The sequence below is a fragment of the Lathamus discolor genome, chromosome 1 (assembly GCF_037157495.1).
Source record: "Lathamus discolor isolate bLatDis1 chromosome 1, bLatDis1.hap1, whole genome shotgun sequence".
NCBI lineage: Eukaryota > Metazoa > Chordata > Aves > Psittaciformes > Psittacidae > Lathamus > Lathamus discolor.
Window position 1 is genome coordinate 34,564,993 of NC_088884.1, and position 24,841 is coordinate 34,589,833.

At 36.4% G+C, this 24,841-nt stretch overlaps 1 protein-coding gene across 1 annotated transcript in view; it reads right to left on the bottom strand.

The window, feature by feature from the left end:
• Nucleotides 1–24,841, bottom strand: part of SEMA3A (semaphorin 3A) — a 174,029-nt gene that overhangs the window by 20,102 nt on the left and 129,086 nt on the right. Inside the window, exons 7-13 of the mRNA XM_065667262.1 lie at nt 17,799–17,941; nt 16,552–16,666; nt 16,389–16,458; nt 15,183–15,327; nt 9,018–9,237; nt 3,788–3,879; nt 746–787 (exon numbers count right to left, since the gene is read on the bottom strand). Of these exons, the coding sequence (XP_065523334.1) occupies nt 746–787; nt 3,788–3,879; nt 9,018–9,237; nt 15,183–15,327; nt 16,389–16,458; nt 16,552–16,666; nt 17,799–17,941 (827 nt within the window). The remainder of the gene's footprint in view (nt 1–745; nt 788–3,787; nt 3,880–9,017; nt 9,238–15,182; nt 15,328–16,388; nt 16,459–16,551; nt 16,667–17,798; nt 17,942–24,841) is intronic.

Genomic DNA, 24,841 nt, shown 5'->3' on the forward strand with positions numbered 1-24,841 from the left:
CACCAGCTGCTTCACAAACAAGTCTAAGAATAATTGCCTGCAATTGCTCAGAAATCACTTTTACTGTAAATCTGACAAAACTTTATTTCCATCCATCAAGAAGTCCAGTTCATTTTTGTTATGATCCAGTCTACAGTGAAGGCTATAATACATTTCTTTCAGAAGTTAGTTACTAGTGCACTCAACAGAAAGTAGGAAATATAAATTCTGGAGTCAAGAACCCCTATCTTAACCATGTCACTGAATGGAAATACCATGGAAAACTTGGACTAAATCAGATCTACCCTCTTTGTTAAAGTCGAATGGTGAACCCAGAGGAATGTAATGGGCATCGGACAGAAAGACAGTAGAACATCTAATTTCCAGTCTTTGCTTCCACTATCTGCATTTTGTACTAGACTATTGCTACAGAATTAGTCCCATTAAAACAAGGGACCAATTCTGGCCACTCCTGAACAATTTTTCTGTCAGGAGAACATTCCATAACGTGGAACTTGTTATTTTTTTAATTGAGAGCATCCAGACAGCTGGTTAGTTTGTGTTTACTTTCCACCTTACCAGTAAGTAACATGAACTAGACTTTCTCTGCATGTCACATTTTCCTGAGAAACTAGTGATGTTTATGTAAAGGGATGTGATGCTGCTGCTGTAATTAATATGTCTCTACTGACTGCCAAGTTACTGTCTCTAAAAGACAGAGACCAATAAATATTTAAAAGTGATTTAAAGTTTGTGCACATAGTACCTGTTTTGTGGAAATCTTCATTGCTGAAATAACAGTGGGTTCCTAGGGGAAAGAAAAAAAAAAAAGAGTTAAAATATAAAATGAGCTTTATAAACATAACAGTTCTGCTAGAATGTTATTTGCCTAACCTAGAAACTGAAATTAAACTAGACACTCCTTAGTAACAGCATTTCTTGTTGTCTTTGGCAGTGGAATATTTTCTAGCTCTAGAGTGAATTAGAATGGATGTACATATCCAGGTGCATCTTTGATTGTTTTGTTGATTGTGGACAGACCATTTTCCATGATTATTACAGTTTCATTATGATTACTTTGTCACTAATTTCACATCTTAAAATTAATTACTACACTTTGTATTAAGACTACATTTAAAGAACCTACCAGGTAATAGGAAATTAATAGTGGTTGTAACAAAATACATAGACACTATATATTAAAAGTGGTAAAACTGAAATAAGCAACACGTTTTAACCATATCAAGGTGAAAAACCCACTTGTACAAAATTTTATTCATAAGAGCAAGCCTTTGTCCCAAGTATAATCCTGTTGACTGGACTACACCATTTACGTACTAAGAAGTTACTTGTATTTGCGGAGCACAAAACCATAACAGGAAAGAGGTTATTTGCACCCTGGAACACCCATTATTTAATCAACCAAATGGGTCACTAGGAGAGTTACTGTTCTCCTAGCTAAGTCTACGCATAATTATCTTAGCAGGCAGCTGTCAAACCAATACCTACTTTCTTATATGAGAAGCTGTAGGAAATATTTAAAAAAACAAGTATATTTAGATCTGATTAAAGGACTGTTACACCTTTTTGTCCCAGCTGCTTGAATGGATTTTAATCCTGAGAGTAAAAGTGGCATAATTCAGTTACAAAGCGAGCATGTCAACACTATGAACTTTATTCAATCTAAAAATCTGCTATTGATACCACACATCATACTTTTGGTTATGTACATTAATAAAGTCCTTATTAATCATTTACACTTGTGTAGCTTTCAGTTTGCTTATCCTGAAAGAATTTGATATGGGTCAGTAGATGTTAAGCATGTGGACTTGCCTTTACAAATGGGTTAATAGAACTTATATTAGAAAGCATCAATTAAGTGTAACATTTGAAGGAAAATTGAATTCACTAGTTTGTTTGCTCAGCTGTTCAGAGAAATATGGCACAAATGGGGTTAAAAGAGGCATTTGTTATCAATGTAACAGATATGGAAGACTGTTTTGCGGAATTATAAAGGTACTGTATTCAGCACATTGCAGTTTAAGCATCAAAACACATTGTTTATGATACACATAAACACTTTAGTATATTAGGAAAATTTACATTTGCTTAAGGTACATGTAAAATCTGTTGCAAATTCCCTATTGAAAGATCAGTATCTTATGCACACAAATGCTGCTTACTCCACTGAAGTACATTAATGCCCTCTTTAAGGCTTAAATACATGCCAAAGAAGATAAATGAGCATTCAAGTAAATCAGAACACCAAAATCTTTTTGTGTAATGAGCAAATACACATGTAAAGTAAAATACCAGATTTGAATTCAGCATTAACCATGCTATTTCTGTAAAGCCTTTCTGAAATAAAGCTTTCACTCCATTTATTTTCTTTCCCTTATAGATTTCTCTGATCTCCTTTAGCTTGGCAATTCTACTTGATTTGGGGAAGAGACTCATACATTACCAACAACTGCCAAATTACCCTTCATTAATATAATAACGTTTGCATGTATAAGAAAAGAAAAAAAGCTGGGAGCCACAAATTACTTGTCTCATTATCTCTTCATAGTTTCTACTTTATTTTTCTCTTAGAAGAACAACAAGAAGCCCTAAACCCAGCAGCAATCAGGAAGAAGAAACCTTACATTTCTGTCCTCAAACCCTCCATGGATTGCAGAAACAGATACCTATTTTTCAGCAGTATCTTGAACCCAAACCAGTGCTTTTTGTGTGAGATTGATGTCAGTTAAGGCAAGACTGCACATAAGAAAAGCATAAAAATAATATTGAAAATAATAATGAAAAGATATACAAACTCTGTTTAGATATGTTGTGTCTGTTCAGAAACTAAAGGTAAAGGAATGGCAAGTGAGTGTGATGAGGACCTGGCGGCTGGGCCCCTGGGGCAGTCTGGAGGCAAAGTCCTTGTCAGAACATCTAGAGTGAGACCACAGGACACGGGACTCTCCAAGCATGCAAGCATCACCTTCACACTGTCAAATTAACGTCATATTCCCAGGTAGGTATCAACACCCCAAAAGCCTGAAGCCTGTGAAATGGTGCCATAAAACGGCACTGACAAAAAGAGTAACGTGGGGAATGTAAATGATTCATTGTTGTGTACAAAACACAAGAGATCCCTGGGTTCTGTCTGGAAAGTGTTTGAAAGTTTTGCTCAGCCTTGACTTGCAGGAGTGCCTATGGGATGCCTTATTTTTTAGGTGGCTCAGACAGGAAAAATAGAAGAGATTGATTTTCACAAAAAGGTACTAAAGATTAGGGGGTGTTTACGGTGTCTTGTGTCAAGCCATGAAAATGAGACCCTAAAGTCATGGAAACACAAACCCTGTGTTTCCAAGATTATTAGGCATAAGAAATATGTGCAGATCACTGTTTTCCTTAAATTATCTTCCTAGTTACATTATGCTCATAGTCTGAATAGTGTTAAGAGTTGATGCAACTATGAAATTTGTGTATTGCATAACCCTGGGAGAAAACAGACAGGCATTATTCCCAGACTTGCACAGATACATATTTAACTAAAGCATGGAACAGCTCTAAGATTCAGAGATACTAATTTACTTTAAAAATCACAAAACAAGAACCCAGAATGCTGTTTCTTTTATCATTAAATTCCAGCTAGCACTGGAAGTTTCAAGGTTTATTTTGACTAGTGTCTGGGTCTCTAAATGACAAGCTAATTAGAGGAGTATGCCAGGCTATTCCTTGGCTAGACTGCAAGAAGTTTAGTTTGCAGCTGTCCACAGAGAAATCTATAACCTGACACTTGAAATTTAGCTGCACTTACCCGAAACACTGTCATTTCTTCCAGCAAGACTTCTTCTAATTCATGCCAAGTCTCCTTAGGAATTGAAACCACTTTAAGAACTGTTCCAACATCTTGAGAAGGAAAGAAAAGAAGAAAAAAGAAACCAAAAGTTTTCAGGTGCTTAAGATGCATACTTAAGTTTCAGAGAAGCCAGAGTTCCTTGTAGCATGTAATTATTTCATGTATCAAGATTTTGAAGCTGCATATTTCCGAGCAATTGTTCAAAATACAAACTGCTATTTAAAATAACCTGAAAAACACTGAATTTTAGCAGTCCATTTCACTGAAGTCTTTCAACTATCAAAATGCAGCAAAGAAGATAAACACTAGAACTACAGTTATTAAAGAACAAAAAGGACTGAAATGCCATTTAACTGACAGGATAAAATGACAGATGTTTCAGTCATTTAACTAAGGAAAGAAATGCACTAAATTTACCCAGGCATGTTTTATTGTCCATTTTGAATATGATGTTTGTCATTCTTAAAATGCACATGAGGATGTTGTCAGAAGGCTCGGTATGGATATAGAAACATCTGGACAAATGTTGTTAGACAGATGAAGCTGTTAGATCTCTTAAGTACATGAGATCTTCCCTGTGTCAAACAAAGTGCCAAAGATGTATAAGCCCCTTAAGGCATCTATATTTCTCTCTGTGTTAGACAGTGGTCTTTGCTGAGGGATAAAAAGCAATATAACTTGTATCTTCTGTTTAGAAATAAATGTGTGCCAGCATTTTAATACTATATCCATTTACATTCTTGGAGTTTTGCAATTGGCTTTAACACTAACAAGGCCAACACTTGAAATTCCAGAGCTGCAGCCTTTGGTTTTATGAACGTGGTTGAGACATAAAACCATCTCTGTTTCACAGCTTCTGCATCTGTGATTTATTTGTTTGTATCCATGAACAGAATTTTCAGGGAACAAAAACAAAACAAAAAAAAAAAAAAAGAGAATCATTTCTAGGCTGGTACACATCACTCCAGACTCTCTGAAATGGAAACACTCTGCATGTGACTTTTCTTTTTAGCCAGCCAAGTGTAGTGCCATGTAAACCTATCATAGGAATAACAACTATGTCCCTGAAGACTTTTCAAGTTGCACATACTACAGCAGGAAAATATAAGGCATTTTAAATGAATAAAATTCTCAACATAACCAAACTATGAACATCAACATTCTCAAAACAACACTGATTACACAAAATCAGAACAAATTTTGTGCATATATATATATATTTGTGTGTCAGTTGAAACTTCCGATTAAAAAGATGACAACGCGCCACTTCTGCATTGAAAATATGTATAAAATTGAACAAATAGAATCCACAGGTTGAAAATGTTTTTATAACGTGACTAACATAAAAGCTATTGATTTAATGAGAAAATTCTTGTATTTCAACTTAATTACATGAATTTTGATTAAAATATTCTAGAAATCCTAGAATATCATGTAGAACTGAGATTTTTCATTTTCCCATCTGCTCTTCTTTAAGCAGATTTTGGTTTCTTAGTACATACTTCTGAAAGTTTAGAAATAGGTATTTCTTTTTTCTCCGTGAAATATGCACCTCACTGCTTTCTTTCACTAGTCAAATTCATTCATAGATTCTTTTTAAAAGGAAAAAACAGGTTTCTTCTAAAAAAACATAAAAACAACTTTTTATCTAGGCTGCTACATGTACAACCTCAACTAGCAAATTATACTAGATAAGTGTTCTTGGAAGTGGTTTTCATTATGGTAACTGCTACTAACTGGATATATTTAATTCAATGAATATTGAGACCAATACTGAGCAAATACAATATAAACTTTAAACCAAGTTGAAAAAAAATATCCACATTTCTACAACAGAGTAATTCAGAACAATAGATAATTTAACATTAGTTATATTTGTAATTTAATGGATGAATTCATTTCCTTAATTATCCGGGTAATTTGATGACTGTGGTTTTGAGGAAAATGCATGCTATGGGTAAAAGAAGAGAACTGTTATAGAATAAATATAACAGTGTAGCCATGTGTTATGATTGTGTTCTCTGTTAGCCCTCAGTCACAATGCAGCAAATGCATTGAAAATTCCTGAAATAAAAGGGGATTTTTGATAAAACAGCACAAGGGAAACTGTGGAGCCTGATCACAGCCTCATCAGACTTAAGCTCCCTACATAGTGTTGTTTCAACAAAAGGTTTGACTTTGAAGTGAATCCTGCAACAATTACAGTTGCTTGATGCTCAAGAAAGCCTCTGAGGTCAAAGATACACTGTGTTAATCACTACAGTGACTCTGGTCAGGCCACAGGTACCAAAGTGGGGCTTTATCTGAGTTCTAGATCAATTTTTACAGAGTAGTATTTCAGACAATTTCACACAAATGGAATCGGGCTTCTCCTTTAGGATCAATAGGCTCTGCTCAGTAAGATAAGATTACCATTATTAATTTGCTTTACTGACAGATGTACCTCGACTGTGCCAAATGATCCCAAACATCAGACACTCAGGATATGCATTAAGTGCATATCTTAAATCCTGTTTTTTCCCTGATACAATTTCAAGCATGCTGATATGATTTTATTTCCATTGTGAAATACACTGGTACAATCACAGTGGGAAAGAAACTGCTCAGCTAAAGGTTTCACCCACAGGAAAGGAAAATGTGACCACACTGCATGGCTATTAATTATGTTGTGTTCAATTATCAACAGTCATTCAATGGAAAGGAGAAAAAAAAATTGTTCCTTCAACATAGTGAAGTTCAGCAGCATGTGGGAATAATGTAGATTGGTGCAAAAGCAATGAGAAAATACAGAGAAATATATCTAATCTGATGGGACAGACCTGCACAGAAAAATCTAGTCATACCCCAGAGAGCTTAACTCTGGTTCTGTTGTAGGTTCAGATCATCAAGCGGGAAACTGGACTGTCACTAGACTCACTAATCTGCTCCCCCACTTGTTCTTTGCTTGGGGAATATGTAATACACACTGATTGTGTATCTGTTTCTGGTTCCTTTGACTTTGACCAGCCAGCTCAGTGCAGCTTTCTGGCAGAAGGCAGGCAGGGCCTCAGTTCTGCCTCTTTTCCTTTCCCATGCATGGAAGATGCCCCTTCCTCATTCTGAAAGCTGCAATAGTGAGCTCAGGGGAGCACAGAGCAGCTTTTGTGCTCCTGCTCCAAGCATAAGTGTTGTAGTGCCTGTTCTTGTTCCATGAGAGTATAACCTCCTGCTGCAAAAAGAACAGTTTCTATGGGCAAAAGTAATATGTCAAGAAATAATAACATGCACTTACAAAGCTGGGGTTTTGGTGCTGAAATCTCCTTTGGCAAGTGCAAGTAATAATCTTTCAATAATTTTCTTACATTTCCTGGGCACAACTATCAGCAATGTTGGGTGGGTTCCAGAGCAGTTACCACACACTTGAATATCAGTGGTTACAGGAACTGAGTGCCTAAATTCCCAGCTCAAAGGTAAGAGCTGAGTATCATTGAAGCTCTTTCATAGGGACAGCTTGCCTTACTAATTTAGATGAGAAACACTATACATAATGATATCTAAAAGCTATAGACCAGGTTTAAGCAAGTCTTCCTGTACTGTCCTAAACCAGACAGGAACTTCTGCATAACTATTCACCTTAATCCAATTGAGGTCTTGAAGAAAGTACAGTGAATCTCTCTCTGGAAGTACTTATCTCATCCCCTTGCAGAAACCAATGCATCTTAGACTGAATGCCTAACTTTGGTAAGATAAACACCATCTCTTGTGCTTAAGAAATAAGGTCCTTATGTTTGTTCAGCATCATACTCTGGACGCTGAAGGGCTTTTTCCCTCACATTGCAGACAAAGGAGATTATTGCAATTTTTTTTTTTCTTCTGGGCTGAAGCAAGTCATAGAAGACTTGTTGAAAGGCACAAAACACTCAATTGTAGACAGCACTGAAGTCTCCAATGTGTGATGGAAAATATGTTGTGTAAAAAAAATCATATAAAACTACTTTTCAATGTTTTATGGAAGAACATATTGTAGCACTAGTATCTAATAACTCAGTTCACAGCTTTAAAGAGCTGGAATGATTTCTGCAGAGATGCATTTCCTGCAGTAAATGTTCTGAATTGATATGCATGCACTGTGTTTGGTACACAAAGCTTCGTCAGCTCTCAGTTTAGTCATAATATAATTCAGGCATCAACATGAAAGATTCCTTGAGATTTATTGCTTTGGAAATCTGACCCCAGGTCTAGAGTACCAGAACTGTACTTAAAGCAAATAAAAAAAAATTGGAGAGTTATAATACAGACATATATTTTTGGTCCAAAGCTGAAAAGAGTCAGTGGGGTTTTAGTTTGATTTGTTTTGACTTCATGATGCCAATGTCTAATTACTAGCATTTATGTTCAATAGAAGTTTTAAGTACTTTTATTCAACGTAACTGAAACAGCAGCCAACTAATGGAAAATCTTCGAAGGTGAAGAAGCAGATCCACCAGCTGCTAATCAGCATAGTCTGAGGCCACTAAAACTATTCTGAAGCCACTGTATGCCAGCTGATTTCTGGTCACTATTATTTCTCATTATTACCTTTCTGGAACAAAATGTCTTTTCTGTGTGCACATTTCCACTCTTATAAAATGCCTAATCTGTGAGATTCTGCAAATGCTTTGGAAAGGATGTCATGTTTCTATTTGAATATCAATGCTTCTTAAAACATTTTGTGTGTGCCAGTTATCTTCATCTTAAGTAAAATGATGCACTCTTCTGGAATAAGAGCTGGACATCTTAAGGCAATACCTGAAGTACTTGAAAGGTACACAAGACATTTCTCGTACCTGGCTGCTTGCCTCATTCGTGTTACTACTTCTTACACTGCACTTCAAAATGGGTACCTCAAAAGACTCATTTTAATATTAAATTATAATTAATGAGGCAAGATATTTCTAATAAAATTCCCTAATAACAGTAGCTGAAAAGAGAACGGTTTGATCTTAATCCAGCTGGCAAAGCTCCTAAAGAACTGAGCTATGCAGGCCGCAGCCTGAACCTGTAACAGCGAATGGATATAAGAAAGACCTCCCCACATGCACAGTTTTGAATCTCTCCCCAAATTTTCACAGGTATACAACATTCTGCCTGTGTTCTGTCCTTCAGTTTATCTGCTCTATGTGTCCATAATGCCTGGAGGAGCATACAGTGTAGATTCAAGATTTCTCACCTGTGCCAATGAACATGACATCATATTGGCCATCTTCTGCATCTACTCGATCTACTACTATCTGTGTGAACTGGTAATCCACATCTGTTTTGATCATGATTGGACGGTTGTTGATGGGGAATACCGGGTTGTACATTGCTGGATGACTTCTTGCAAACGTTATAACTTCATCAGGAAGGTCCTTAGTGGAATCAAAGCCTCCAAATGTTTTACTGGGGCACTGGAAATAAAAAAGGAAATATTTTTCATTTTAGTTGTCGAACACTAGAAACATATTAGAAATCAATATCATCACAAACATCCCAACTAATGCAGTCTACAATCAAATATGAAAGGGCATCTAAATGTGCCCTGACAGACAACAAAAGTTTATTCTGTCAATAAAAGTATCATTTTTTTTTCATTCTGGGTTTAAATCAATATAATTAACACAATGTAAATTACCCTCATACAAAATTTTTCTTACTACTATGCAGTGCAAAACAATTTTCAGTCATTTACTGATTAGTATTAGTCTTTAACTGGCAGAAGAAAGAAATCCCAAAATATCTAAAATTATTCAACATGAGACATGCATTTTCAATATTTAGTTATGCATACAACACAAAATTAATCAATTATGCCACCATCTTATTTCAAAGTACTGTCTTCAGAAGTTGACTGGAAGTCAATTCCTATCTGATTAATCAAATCCTTTAATACTGGGACAATTTCCTGTTCTACTGACTTCTCAAACTCCTGCTTGTCTCAACAAGCCTGTGTCAGCCATGTAGACCCAATAACATAGAACCATAGAATACCAGGTTGGAAGGGACCTCAAGGGTCATCTGGTCCAACCTTTCATGGATCCTGTTAACATTAAGTCAAATCAAATGAGTCATGCCCTAAATCTATATCCTTTGTCTCCACTGATTCTAAAGAAAGCCTACTGTAAATGTTGCTGATGTGAACAATTAGGTGAGATGAGTCTTGCTAAAGAACTGAAATACCTCCTCACTGTTGTGTAATGCACAACGTCCCTGTGGAATGAATCTGGTCCTTACTGAATACAGTAAAAAGTACTTTTGCTCTTCACATTTTGCTCATATTCTCCCAATGTGAGCAAACAATAGAGGCTGAAAAGGGAAGAAGAGGTAAGACCACAGCTTTGGTAGCCGCAAGAGTATTCTTCCATTTTCACCTACCACGTTTCCCTCAGAGACTTGAGGACTGTGGCTAATCACCACCATTTCCCCACATCTCTTCTGTAGAACAGGTGTTTCTTGAACAGCTAGAAGTTACTTTAACATAGGTATTAGTAGTGTGTTAGTAACATCAAATATATGGAGAAAATGAGCTACAATGGCATTAAATCAGTAGTCCAAAGATACTCAGGAAAGAACTTGGTGTTACAGACACCTAATTTGTTCATATACCTATTGAAGACATGTAAAACTCTGAAACCCAGTTGACAATATGTTGTGGCTTTTGAACCTGAAATATAAACAGCTGGTGTTAAAATGACCTAGATAATTTGCCCTTTATATCCATGTATACGGTATCTTCCAATTAAATTAAAAACCTAGAGGACAACATCTTATTAACCAAGAATCCAGACCTTGCAGGATGCTCAGCAGAAGAAATCAATTGTCTTTGCTATCACCTTGATCCAAATATTAATAATTCATCAGAAATTAAATTAAAAAATCAATGTTGTCAAAAGGAGTAGTTGTTATGCTCAGCAAAAGGACGCTTCCAGCATGGACATATAAAGTGTAAATTCTCCCTTTTTGACATATTTGTTAGTAAGCAAATTCCCTATTCTTTTCCATTACATGGTATGGAAGGGAGGAAGGGAGGGAAGGAGAATATTTGATTACTGCATGTGGAGCAGACTAAGCGAAAAGCAAGATAGTTGTCTACTTTATTGTGACAACATTTTCCAGCCTTTTTATTATTCTATGTTCTTACTCTTTTGTACAGAAATATTACAAAGAGAAAAGCAGAAAGGCTATTTATAAACATTGGTCAAACATTTGTATGTCTAAAAACTTGTGTTTAAAATTTTACACTTCAATTTGAAGTTTGCTTTACTTCTTGCTTAATATTTTAACTACAGTTCAATACTAATTACTCAGATTAATTACATAATGATTAATTAAATAATGCATATAAAGTGTTCTAGGTATAATAATCACTACACAAGAACTAAGCATTGTTAATTGCAGCTGGACAAACATAAAAAAAAGGGATTAAATGAATATTCATTTTGATTTTTAGTAAATGAATTTCAGCTGTGTTTCAATTGCCTGAATATTTACTTTCTGGTTTATTAGAACAAAGGCTTTTACTTGCAGCAAGGTTGACCAAGATATATTTTATGTAGAAAAATCATAAAACTAGAATTAGTGTCATAATTCTATGTGTTTAAATTAGAATTCCAATTCTGAGAACTAGATTACTCCTTGGATCCCCTGCTTTTCTGAGAATAAAAAAACAAAAAATAGGAACTTTGAGTCTTTACCTCTAAAGTTTAAAGTGCATTGCCTGGACTAGGCTATGGATCAGATTCATCCCACCCCACTTTAGGAAACTAAATAAGTTTAAATCAAACTCCCTCTCTTTTCAGTTGAGTGAAATGGGCACCACCAGTAGGTGAGATTTAGCCCATCAATAGTCCAAATTGCTTGCAGAGGAATTTCAACTCACGTGAACCATATGGAATCACAGAATCATTAAGGTTGGAAGGGACCACTGAAAGTTGTGAAGTCAGAGAACAGAAAGTAACAGAGTGGAACAGAGTGGAGTGGGGCAAAGCAGAACAGAACTCGCCAGGCCAGATGAGATGAGACAAGACAAGACAAAATAAAATGAGGCTAGACAAGAGTAGACTAGGCTAGACTGGACTAGTTGTCCTGAAGAGGACAGCGCTGCCATGTTTACTTATTTTACAATCACGAAACCAGGAAATACAACAAAGATATCATCCTTGATGCTAATGACAGGCCTGGTTTTGGTATCAGTGGGTCTAGGTCAAGCTAACCAGCAAGGTGCTTCATCAGAACTCATGCTTATATACCTCATCAATTCCACTGGTAGCAAAGAAATAAATAGAAAGTTTTCAGGTTCCAAAAGATAGGCATAAATACAAATATCCTGAAAAGGTTCAGAGGAATAAACTTGATCCTGTATTCAAGTAGAGTCAAAGAACTCTTGCATTTAACATCCACCCACTTTGAATTCTTCACCTCCAGCATGCTGTCAGGGGTTTTGATCAGTCAGGAGGAGGTAACTATGCTATCCCCTCATTGGCTTATTAGGGAATTCAACATAAGTCAATAGCTACCATAAGTTCTTTGCTCATAACTGAAGATAGACTCTTGGTACCATGAAGCAGAGAAACCCTGAGCTCTGTAGCTGAATACACAGAAAGTCAGATACAAATTCAGGATGAAATCCTCTCTCTTCTCCTAAATATGGTTAAAAGGTTAAAAAAACCCCATGCAACCAAACAGCAACAACAAAAAAACCCCAACACAACTCAAAAACCCCAAACCCCAACCCAAACAAAACTCCAAGTCCCATGGACCTTAAAGGTAAAATCCTGGCAACATCTTTGCTAAACGTGAAGCTGTTGTAGAACTGTGTACAAAGTTTTCTGACTTCTCAAAAGAACCATGAACTTTCCTTTTTCTTTACTCATACTGGTCAAGTCACCAGATGCTCAAGAAGTTTGCTGGCTCCTCACCTATTAAATTTCTTAGATAATTCAGCACTGCTTAACTGCAGTACGATCTGGAACTGATTCACTGTAAGAAGCTCAGGTTTTGTTTTCCCTTCCCTTTCACCATTTCTTGGAAAAGGAAGCCACAAGTCTGACATCTAAAGGAGCTTTAAAAACTTTTTAACTTTATTCTCAACAGGATTTCAAAGCCATTGAAAATGCATCAAAATTTTTAGAAAAAAAACCCTCTAATTTTAAAATTCAGTTTTGTACTACTGGTTAGGATTTTAACAACTGTGAGGAAAAAAAATCCATCTTTTTCAAAATGGTGTACACCAGGATTAAAGTCACTGGTGGTGGGCTAGAAGAACCTGATAACCTCAGCCTCTCTTTAATTAACATCACTTACAGTGGCACGGCCTCTTGTACTACATGATGTGACTGCAGGGCTATGTAGAATAGTATAGTTAGGGATCACATTTGCACTTAGGCAAGAAAAATGTTACAATGAAATCTGACCATCTTCGCCCTTTCTTTGTGATCTTAGCATGTTATGGTGAAATTATGAGCATAAAATCCATTCTGGGAGGGTGGCAAGACAAAAAGTACATGTAATTTAACTGCATTTTCCTGCTTTGGCAAAAGATGTGCTGGCTTAGGTCACTCAGCCACTTAGGGACTAGATTTGAGTCCCAGCTTTTCTGCTAGTTCTCAGGAATTTCCCATTCATTACTTCTCCCATTTGGATTTCAGTTCAAGACCCTCAGACAGGTCTTGAGATAACCCAGAGGTTCTGAAGCAGGCAGAGCTGTGCTGCCATCCTCTAGGGCAAGTATTTGAGTTGTTAACTCAGAATTTCAGTAACAGAGTAACAGAGTTGCGTCTAATCTCTGCTGAAGAATGAATGTAACAGAGCCACTGCATAGCAGTCAGTTATCTCAGTCTGTTTCCATAACAGAAATATGTAACATTCTTCTTTGTCTGTAGATTTACATAGTATCTATTATTTGCTTTTTGTCTGGAAAGGTCAATCAATACTGGAATCAAAGAGGAATATAAATAAACAGAATAATAAACACTAATTTATTCAGTCTGTCAGACAGAAAAGATGATGATATTAGCTCTACAAACAATGCAAAAAATTCTACCCATTCCTATTTTCCATGGGGATGTAAACCAATGCAACTTATAAATAAACCTCTGACATATCAGCATTAACTATAGTAATTAAAAAAAAGGTCAGCATCAAATGAGAAATGAAACCTCTCTTATACTGCAGAGCTTGTATTTTAACTCTGGAAAAAGTCGGGAATCCCTTTAGCAGTTGTCGGAGGGAGTAAGGAGGAGCGCTGGGCAATCTGGCTGCCAGGGAGACACTGTTTTCTTCTACTTAAGAAATCATTCTCATTTGGCTGAGCATATACATCCTCTAACTGTTGGAAACCAGTTGAAAGATCAGGTTGAAAGAACAATTTCAAAACATACCAACAAATGTAGAAAACCCAATGATTTAAAAGAAGGGATCTAAATTATTCCCAAGGTTGGTTTTTTTGTGTGTGTGTGGTTTTTTTTTTTTTTGTGGTTTATATTTATGGAGTTTTTTTTTTTAAAGTATTATAAACTTATATTTTTTGCATTTATGTCTTTATATATATTTGCATTTATGTCTTTATATATATTAAATATATACATGTGTATATATTTAATCTTCAGCAATCCTATTTCAAAACTTAAATGGGCCAAGCTGATTTATGCTAGTTAAGGAGCTACCCAATGTATACAATTAATGCTTTTTTCATAGATATCCCATCTTCTTAGCCTACTGCTAATTTCAGAGGCCGTGAAACATTTCTAAAATGTGATGATATCAGTTGGGAATTGTAAATATGGATGTCTTAGATACACTGATATTTTAGTCTTTCACAAACTAGAAACAGAAAAATGGGCAGAAGCACAGATTTCCTAAAATGCCAGTGGAAATTAGAAATTACTTTAGTCACTCTGTCATCTATTGAAGAAATATCTGTCTTACTGCACTAGATTTAATGTCAAGAACAATTGAAAGTTTCTTAAAAGCCAGGCAGATGCTCTGTTTTCTGTTCATTCTCACTAAGAATGGCTTAGCCAATATTTGGAACAAAGACAAATTCCAAGGAAAGGATAATGCAGAGCAATTTATTAAACATATGACTTTCAGTAATGTTCTCCAGCCATTGCACAAACTTCTTCTGAAGTTGTTAATATGAATGCCAAAACTGAAATCCAAATGAAGTTGTTATTGCTGTTTCATACTTAACAAGAAAATCAATACATTTCGGATCTGGAGGAACTGTTGGCTTTCCCTTCTGCCACACTACCCATTTCATCATTTTTTTCAGTTTCTTTCACGGATCTCAGCTCAAAGACCATAAAATGTATAATGTTTTTCCTTTTGAGATTGCTGTATTTCTTAGGGTACTTACAGTTCCTGGTCGTGGATATGGCACTCGCCCCTGGTAGGGAACCCACTGGTAGTTTGGACCATCTCGGTGGGCGTAGGGACCAAGAAATACCCTCCTGACATCAGTCATGCTGTACATACACACAGCTGACCCCTTGAAGATATTACTAAAAATAAGGGAAGAAGAAATCAAATCAGGTTTTTTAAATTATCAGCTGGTTTAATCAAGTGGAAGACACGTGGGAATAGCTGCTTGTTTGCTTCCTAATTTATTGCATGTGCTGGTTATCAAAACTTTGACATGCTCTCAGAGCAATCCTAACTCACCTCCTGTGAAGGTTCAGCATAACTGATACAATCTCTCAGACATTTTCCAAAGTAGATAGCTGCTATTCCATCCTTTAAAACATATTGCCCCCAGAAGGGCAAACTCCCAATTTCAGTAAAATTCAATAGGGCTATCCCAAGAGGACTATTCAGTTCTTTCCTACACTTCACATTTTTTCACTTGTCGCTGCAGTCTCTTCTGTCATTTGGGCAGCACACACAAACTTCAGTGTTCTTACCTTGAGGTTTCTTACAGAAGACAGTAAGGAGCTGTAAATCTCTCTCTTCCATGCCTGGTTATCACTAGAAACATTCTTTCTGTTTAAAAACTAAAACTTTTGTCCTTCACAGAAAATTGTGGCAATGCAGCCACTGCTGCCAACCTTCCTCAGGCCAGAGCTACAAGTATAGTTCTGTTCTTGGTGAAAGCATAATGAAACCAAAACACTCAAGCCACAGTTATATGTGATTCAATCACAGAACTTCTGAAAGACCATTAAACGTTCCAGATTTCAGCAATATTTTTTACTAATATCTCTGTGAGTAGCCAATTTCTCACACCACAGATTTTCTATTTTACCCTGCCCCCAAGCAAGCATATTTATCCTTGTGCTTTTCCACGTCTGTGTGGAAAGGGCTACAAATTCTGATCCCCACTATAAAAAGCCAATTCAACGTCAAGAACAGCCTGAGAAACTGATAGTCTTTGTGATTACTAGCTTCAGAGTGTTGATGTACATTGTTCATAAGAAACCTAATTCATTACTCCTTACTGCCACTGACTTCTCAGTTCAAAGGTTAAGAAAATTCTGTGTTTCTTAAAAACATTTTTAACAAAGAGACCTCTTTAAAACAAGCAGCCACCCAAGTTTCCATGCAAGTAAAATGATACGTTCTGTACCTGGAAGTTGTAAACACTCCATAGACTATTGGATTTTTAGGGTCTTTTGAGTTCATTAGGAACACATCCTCTGTAACAAAAACAAGAGATGGAAAACTAAGTTTAATTCATATGTATAATACTTGAAAACATTTCTGTATTCAAAACTATTTCTGCCACTTACGTAATTCATCAAAGTGTGTGTCAATGCCATTGGGTCCTGGCACAGAACAAATCAGACGTGCTTTGAGGAAAGTTGTCCATTTGTTTACAAGGCTTCTGTGTCCACCAAAGTCATTCTAATAACAAAAGCATTTTGCATGAATATCTAGTAACACTCTTTGTTTCAACTATCCACAGAATACAGAGAAAATACAGTAAATAACTACAAGATGCTACTTATATAAAAAAGAATTTACCTTCTACATATAAAAGCATTATTTTGTTGTCAAAGACACTAATTCTGAATTACTTCAATTCTACGTTGTACTGTGACATATTTCATAGTAGCACATAATAAAAAAAAATAATTAAAGGCAAACCTAAACTTCTTTATATACTATAATACATACAGCCAGGCAGAATATTTTGCTCCAGAGCAATCAGGCTGCCAGATCCTGGTAAAGCTGAAGGGGTTTATTATTCTTAACTGGTAGCAACAAAGTAGAAATGCCAGTCAACAAAGTAGGTCAAAATGCCAGAACAGTTGGATCAGTTGTATAGCTGCAAAACTTATGAATAAAGTGCCCCAAGGACTCCATACTGATGGGTAATTGTTTTTTCAAGCAGCTATCCCTGATTTTGAGGAGATAAATGGAAATTGTGCTTATGGATTAACATGAAATTTTACTGTACACATCGTAGTTGCCAAAGCTACAACATTTATTAATACAATTTCATTTGTAGAAATCTTTTCAGAAGTCTGTCAGAAAAATATCTGGATGCTTATCAGTGTGGATGAGTGATTCAATCTGCAGTCATTAAGGGTCTTCTGAACGGTTGCCCATTTCTAAAATTTACCTAAAACAACTGTTTCATTAAATCTTCTTTTGCCTCTATTTTAAGGATTTTCACTAATGTGGGAATGAAAAGGTATTAACATTCCTTCAAAAAGTAAATTCTTCAAATGTTTTTTGCCTACCTGGAAGTATCACATTTCCTGCAAAAGATTCTCTGTTTTGCAGATACATTCTAAGCCTCAGAAGATGCCTATGACTTCTTAAACAAAAAAATCATAGTTTGTGAAACTTCCCCAAACAGAAAAATAGTAAATAATATATCTTTGAGTATTTTTCATCTGGAATGATCTCCGCTTTAGCCCAGTGCCAATGTCAATACTGAGTATTTTATGGGCAAGAAAATAGAGTTACTAAAATCACTTGCAAAGTGTCCTACAAGTGTTTTCAATCTCACATGAAGAAATCATTTTACCTTGCAGATCTGCCCTATTCTGGCATGAGTGGCTTTTCCAGTGTGCTCCCCATCAATTGCATTTTCACGGAAGAAGAAATAGATTTTGTCATCTTCTGGATTGTCACTCTCTGGTATCAGGTGAGCGCTAATAAATCTAGGATCTGAGAAGACAATGCCATAGTGCATGTTATTACTTCATGAACTGAGTCACTTGCCTTCCTTACATAAATTGTGATTTTGCTTCCCAAGAATCAGTCTTTGCATCAAATAGCAAATATAGCTATGTTAGGTACATCATCACCCATTAACATGACAGGTATTTACATTCCTCTTATCTTTAATACAGAAAGGTGTTTTCTACAGATATTTAATGAACAAAGATCCTAACTTTGTTACTGGAGCAATTAAACATTAATGAAATCTCTTTACAAATGGTTGTATAACTTTACAGCATGGATTCCTAATTCCAAGTATTTATCACTGACATTTGTTTCCTTGGATGTTTTGACTTTTCTGTATCTGTTACACATAAAATGAGAGAATTATTGAGACAAATGTAATATTCCTAACTTTAGCAATAATGATAAATCTATAAAGAATTTTGCATCTAGATATACTACTGTAAAAAAAAAAAAAAAAAGTTAAAAATATAGTTTTATTTGATATTGCCTACTTCTACACTGATACCCCAAACCCTAATATTTTTTTCCTGTTTTCAGAACAAGGGGTAACGGGTTAAAACTTACAGAGGGGAAGTTTAGATTGGATATAAGGAAGAAGTTCTTTACTGTGAGGGTGGTGAGGCACTGGAATGGGTTGCCCAAAGAAGCTGTGAATGCTCAATCCCTGGCAGTGTTCAAGGCCAGGCTGGACAAAGCCATGGGTGACATGGTGTAGTATGAGGCGTCGCTGCCCATGGCAGGGGGGTTGGAACTGGATCATCTTAAGGTCCTTTCCAACCCTAATTATTCTATGATTCTATGATTTATGAGTTTCTATCCAAATTGTTGAAATACTTTCTCTTGTCACAGACAACCTTCGTTTCTTGACAATTATGAGCAACAACATTATTTGGTGATAAAGACTATACATCAACAAATGAAAATACATAAAATGCAGGCATACTGATCAATTATGTAAAAAATGGTGGAACGAAGTTTTAGGAGAGAATTCTATAGAAATTGTAACAGTAAATTTATACCAGTGGTGAATCAGGCTCATCACTGTATTTTACAGAGATACTTCAGCTGGTATCTTTCACTATATTTAGAAAAAGAAGACATATCCAACAGATTTACCAATATGCTTTATAACCTTTTTATGTCCTGCTGGGATAATTAACTGGTAACTATATTTAACTACTCAGAGTCCTGTTCCTATGTGAAATTATAAGCTATTTTAGTGTTGTGCATTAACATAATTTCAGTGTATGTTTATTGCTATATAGTCATGGAAATAATGAACTGTACTTTGTTTTGCCAGTTTGCACTAACTGTCCTGTGAAACCCATTGCCTTACTAAGGATGGCAGTTTTTGTAAGCAACATATCTTGATATATGCATGGATATGTTTAGATTTTTCTATTATATGAGTATGTCCTGCATAAGTTTGTGTGTGTATATATATATTCTCACGTACTTTGTGTGTATATATATATATATATTCTGGTGTACTGTCTCTGTGTGTGTATGTATGTATATATACAGTGCATGAGAATGACCATACTGCCTTAGACCAATGTTTATTTAGATCAACATATGAACTTAACATTGTCCAGAAGTAATTATTTGGGGCAAAGAAAGAATATAATAAGTACAATAACACTTTCTCAGAATAATCTCTTTTCCTCCAACTATTTTCAGTGTAGCTGGTTGCTTTCTGTGTGCTTAGTAATTTTCAATAGGTTTTTCATCCACGTACCACTGTATACTGTTCTTCAACCCATACACATTTCCAGCATTCAGAGTGTCCTTTTGGAATTTGTTCCTCACATACACAATCTAATGAACTAAAACTTCTGATCTTGTGTTTTGAACATCAATCTTACCAACTTCATTTGGTGCCTCTTAATTCCTGTATTGGAAATACCCCCAGTGTTCAAGATGTGGATGAATTGTGCCCTTATACAAGGGCTATAGCAATGCGCTTTGTTAAATTCTCTGTTCTTTTTTTACTAGTTCCAAACATTTAATATGGATTTGACAGTTCCCAAGCAGTAATCTAAAATTTTCACGAAATTTTATGTGCCATGACCCCAGAAACTCAGTTTTCATAGGTAATGCTCAGTCCACAGCTTATCATTTAATATGTGAAGATACGCATGTTTTCCTCATGTTTTTTTCCCACAATTTATCACATCATTCATCAAGAATAATTTAATTTGTCATTTGATTACTCAGCTATCCAGTTGCATAAGTTCCTTTTGTAATTTTTCACAGTTTTCCTTAGTCTCACTATGCTGAATAACTTAGCATTGTGTGAAAAACATTCTCATCCTTCTGCTCAACCTCTTTTTCAGGTTATTTATGAACACATTGAACAACACAGATTACAGACCAGATCTCTGTGGAACTGTATCTGCTACCTGTTGTCTATTAAAATAAATCTTTTTAGATATCTGAAAACATCAAACATCTGTAAGCAGCTTAAGCTTTCCACGTCAAACCCCAGTAACTTAAGCTCCTAAATTTACTTCCTTTCTTTTTAGCATGCCTTCAAGTTACAGTGTTGAATGACCCAAGATAAATAGTATCTAGACTATATTGTACCATGGTAAATAACTATTATTTTATATCTGATCTACAGGGCTCTGAGTGCAACTGGTATCACACAAAATTCAGTGCTACAGCTTGTAAAATTTTGCATTGCATCCTGTGGAAGGATACATCAGAGAAAGAGGATACCCATTAGTAGACACTGTTCTGGGCTACTGGGTGTGGAGAACCTCGTGTGTACACTGGGTTTACATATTAAGGATTTACTGAAAAGGGTAGGGAAAAAAAAATTCAACCAAAACCTAAATACATTCCCAAACGGTTGAATGATTAATTTCTAGCGCAATGGGTTTTGTAAATCACAAGGTATCAGGTTCTAAAATAAACCACTGCATTACCAGGCATCAAAAATCTAACTTTACATTGGCCTATGATGATACTGTGTGGAGTCCCTTTTGAGACAATAATATTGCTGGTATAGTATGGGTTATATAAACTTGCCCTCAGTTAGCATATTATTATTCTTTTCTCTCCATCTCATAATTTTGGAGGTGGACCTAGAAACAGTAAGACAGTCTGGTATTGAAGTAGGACTGATGCAAAAATGATGGAAATAAAATGTTTAAGAAATTGCTAATACCTACTTCAAATAATTCTGTCAGAATGGTAGCAGAGGACAGGGGTGTGAAGAAGGCAGATATAACAAACACCACAGCCAGGACGTGTGTGAATATGCTTTGTATACATTTTTTACCAGGGCTCATCTGGGATGAACTCAGATTTCAATCAGTGATTAGTAAACCTAACTGAGTCCCTGAAAATAAAGTAGTCACAAAGCCTCATATTAGAACACATCCACTGTATGTTGTGGAACGGTTTCTTCTGAATAACACTGGTGCTGCTTCATGAGAAAATCTCATGCTCTTTCACTGTCTGATTAAATCGATATGTTTTAGTTAATAAAAGAGTGGTTCTTCATGTTATAGGGCCCTTGCTCTTGCTACCTAGTTTTTTCCCTCCTCTTCAATATAACAGATCTATGTTCACGCAATGAAGCAAATGAAGGAAGAACAGCCTAAATGTGTTCTGTTGCATATAGAAATAGATACATTTCTGTTTGGAATTAATATAACAGTCATAAAAGCAATATCATAATGTGTGGAGAGGAGAGAAATGTGGTTTGTAGGTTATGAAGCTAAGAAGTGGGTGGTGCGAACTAGTGATCTGTAGTGTGTTCTTTATTGTTTCATTAGCAGAGGAGCTGTTTGACTTGCCCGAGGCTTGATGCACACTTGCATTTAACTCCAGGGCTTCAGACCTTGCTTACAACTGTTTAGGGTCATGATGAATCAATCAGCCAGATGGCCGGCAGTCACGCAACACAGCCCTCTCCGTGGGCTTTGTAGCATTTTCTTATTGCTCTTGTTTGTGGAAGGGAAGAGAGATGTTGTCCACAGATGAGGGACTTCTCCTTGATGCTTCTAATTGCTCACCCATGCAGCAGAAGAAAGAATGTCATCCATGAATGTGTATGTACAAGTATTGAGACTGCCCTGCCGTACCCTGCAAAATTAAACAGGTTCGGTATCAAGGGGTCCCCATGGGAAGTTTAAAGTAAGTCAGTCAGGGTTGACCTATTTCATACATTCAACATAGCCACAAAAGAAGTGCTGGAATGAACTTCAAGCAAGTTTTACTAAATGGAAAGTGGGACCTTGATCCAAACCCACTGCTGACAATTGTAAATGTTGGCGCGCTGCAGCTGGTGTAGATAGATAGGTGTTTCTACCTTCAGCTGTGAAGCACTCAGAAATGCTGTTACAACAGTTCAACACTTTCTTATTTAAAAGCAGTCTTCCACTGTCTAAAAGTCCAAAAATAATGTTTTGGGAAAATGGATTTAAGAAATAATTTGACAGCAAGTATTTTGCAATGATTCATTGCTTTTTAAAAACCCTACAAGCGGGCAATGTGGAAGGGTGCTTTAAAAACATCAAACAAACATGTCTGAAACATGTTTAAGCATGATCAAAGGAGAAACAAAGCCACAGCATAAACATGATCAAAATAAAATTACAGCTAAAAACACTTCTCTGATCTTGCAGCCAATGTGAACAAGCTAAAAATAAAAACTTAGATTTTTATTTAAAACAATCACCCTCAAGAAGCAAATCATTAAAGCACACACCTTTTTCAGTCTCCTTTTTCCAGGAGACTTGGCTGTGGGGCTATTTCTCAGATCCCACATGACACCTTTGTAGCACCACTTTTTGTGTGCCCTCCTGCAATTACCAGCTCTGCAGACATTTCATTGGCAGCAGCCCATTAAACTGTCCTTCAGGAGAAATCTGGCTCTTTATGAAAACAACACCTTGGTCCATCTGCCTCTATGATTTATATGCCATTGTTTGCTTAGTTAAGTAATGGAAACATGTTTTGCTTGTCTCAGCGCTTCAGGTGGAGAAAAAGCTAAGGAAAATCGATCTGTATTGGCTCTTTTACAAATGTTACCCTTTAGCAGCAACAACCACACACACATACCCCAATAGAAAGAAACAATAAAAGACAGAAATTGGATTTCTAACTGAATTGTATTAGCATTTTAATGAAGATCTATAAACTTGGAGGCACAGAAATTACCTTTAGCTGTCAAGAGTGAGTAAGCTGAAGGAACAGAAGCTGGGGTCAGCTCTTCATCACTTGAGAGAAGCCAAAGGGCAGTTCTCTCAGGAAATGTTTTGTAAAGACTTTGAACTGGATGCCCCTATTATTGTATATTTACGGTCAAAATGACTAATTTATCAGTTCACATCAAGAAAATTTTAGGAAACCAGGGAAATTTTACGCTCAGTAAAACTGTGATTGCTATAATTTAATGAAAAGTACTGGAGGGTGACTGGGGCTCTGAGGAGAAGCACAAGAATAGGGAAGCTGAAATAAAAAATTTAACAACAGAAATAGACAGCTACTCAGGACTTCATAACTACACACAGTGCCTGTCCACAGAGACCCAGCAAAGAGGGCCAAGCACTGTCTTCGGAATATCTGAATTTGCCATCACAGTGAGCACTACCACCCACAGAGAGAAGGACTTGCACCACTGGTCACAAATGTGCACAGCAGAGCTGTCTGCTGTCGGCACACTCAGCAAGGTCAGCAGAGGACAAAGCTTTTAATATATGGTGATGAGAAAGCGAAGGTGGTGTGTGGTTTTACACACTCAAATGTAGTTTACAAAACACCAAAGCTTTCAGTGGTGTTCTTGCAAAATCCCTTCATTTTAATTCTTCAGCTTTCACATCTTTCTTGTTGCTGATGACTCAGGCAAACATAGCGGGGTGCTCATGGATCCACCACTTGCAGTGAAGCTCCTCAGTAACACAGATGGCATCAGACCACATCCTCAAGCTGGGAAGACACTTTGAGCAAAACGTAACTTGTGGCCATTCTGGAGCTAATATGAGGGTTCTGTGGTAGCTTACCAACAGATGCTGACATGGATAGTAGTACCAGGGACAGACCACAGAGCACGGATGTGATGTAAAGACACTGTTTTCAAAACCGCAGATAGGCAGAGGAGTGTGGCACGTAAACCATGCATGATTGAGATGTGAGCAGCTATTGCAAGATAGGAAGCCCCATGGTCACTCATTGATGTTGCAATGGAAATTCTCAACAGAAAGAGTTTTATAGACTGATGATATTTATCTTTGCAGTTTATCAAACCAGACAGATGCTGAGGAACGATGATCTTAGAATAACGTGTTAGCTATGACAGTTTCTCCTTAAAGTCATATCTTGAGCGTTTTTTAATTTTTCAAAGACTAGTAAAGGCAATTTTGGTGACGTAATCAGATTATAATATGGGCTAACAAGTTGAAGGTTTAGCCAAGGCTTCTTGCAACTTCAATTGCATACTTTCAAAACTCTGATTCAAAACTCTTTTCAGAACTAAGGAGATATCTCCTCTTCAGAATCTACCTGTTATGTTTCAGTGGTAGCTTGTTCTGAATTTTGTTGTGACATACAGAGATTACAGATTTTCAAGGGTGAAGGGATTTAAAATAATATCACCATATTGCTCTTCCATCATTTCAATGCATGGATGCAGCAGCAACAGAACATGCAAAAAGGCAGACATTAAAAAAGACACACAGTGCTTTTACAAATGTCAATTCCTCCACATCACAGTGCTATATTTTCATATACAGCAATGAGAATTGTTGTGGCTTTTCAGTGTTCTGACATAGTGTCACCTATGGATCATTCTCACTGTGAGAGATGTCAAATCTGAATTAAGTGGTGGTTGTTTTTAATGAACTGCTGATTTATAGTTGGGCCTCTGCC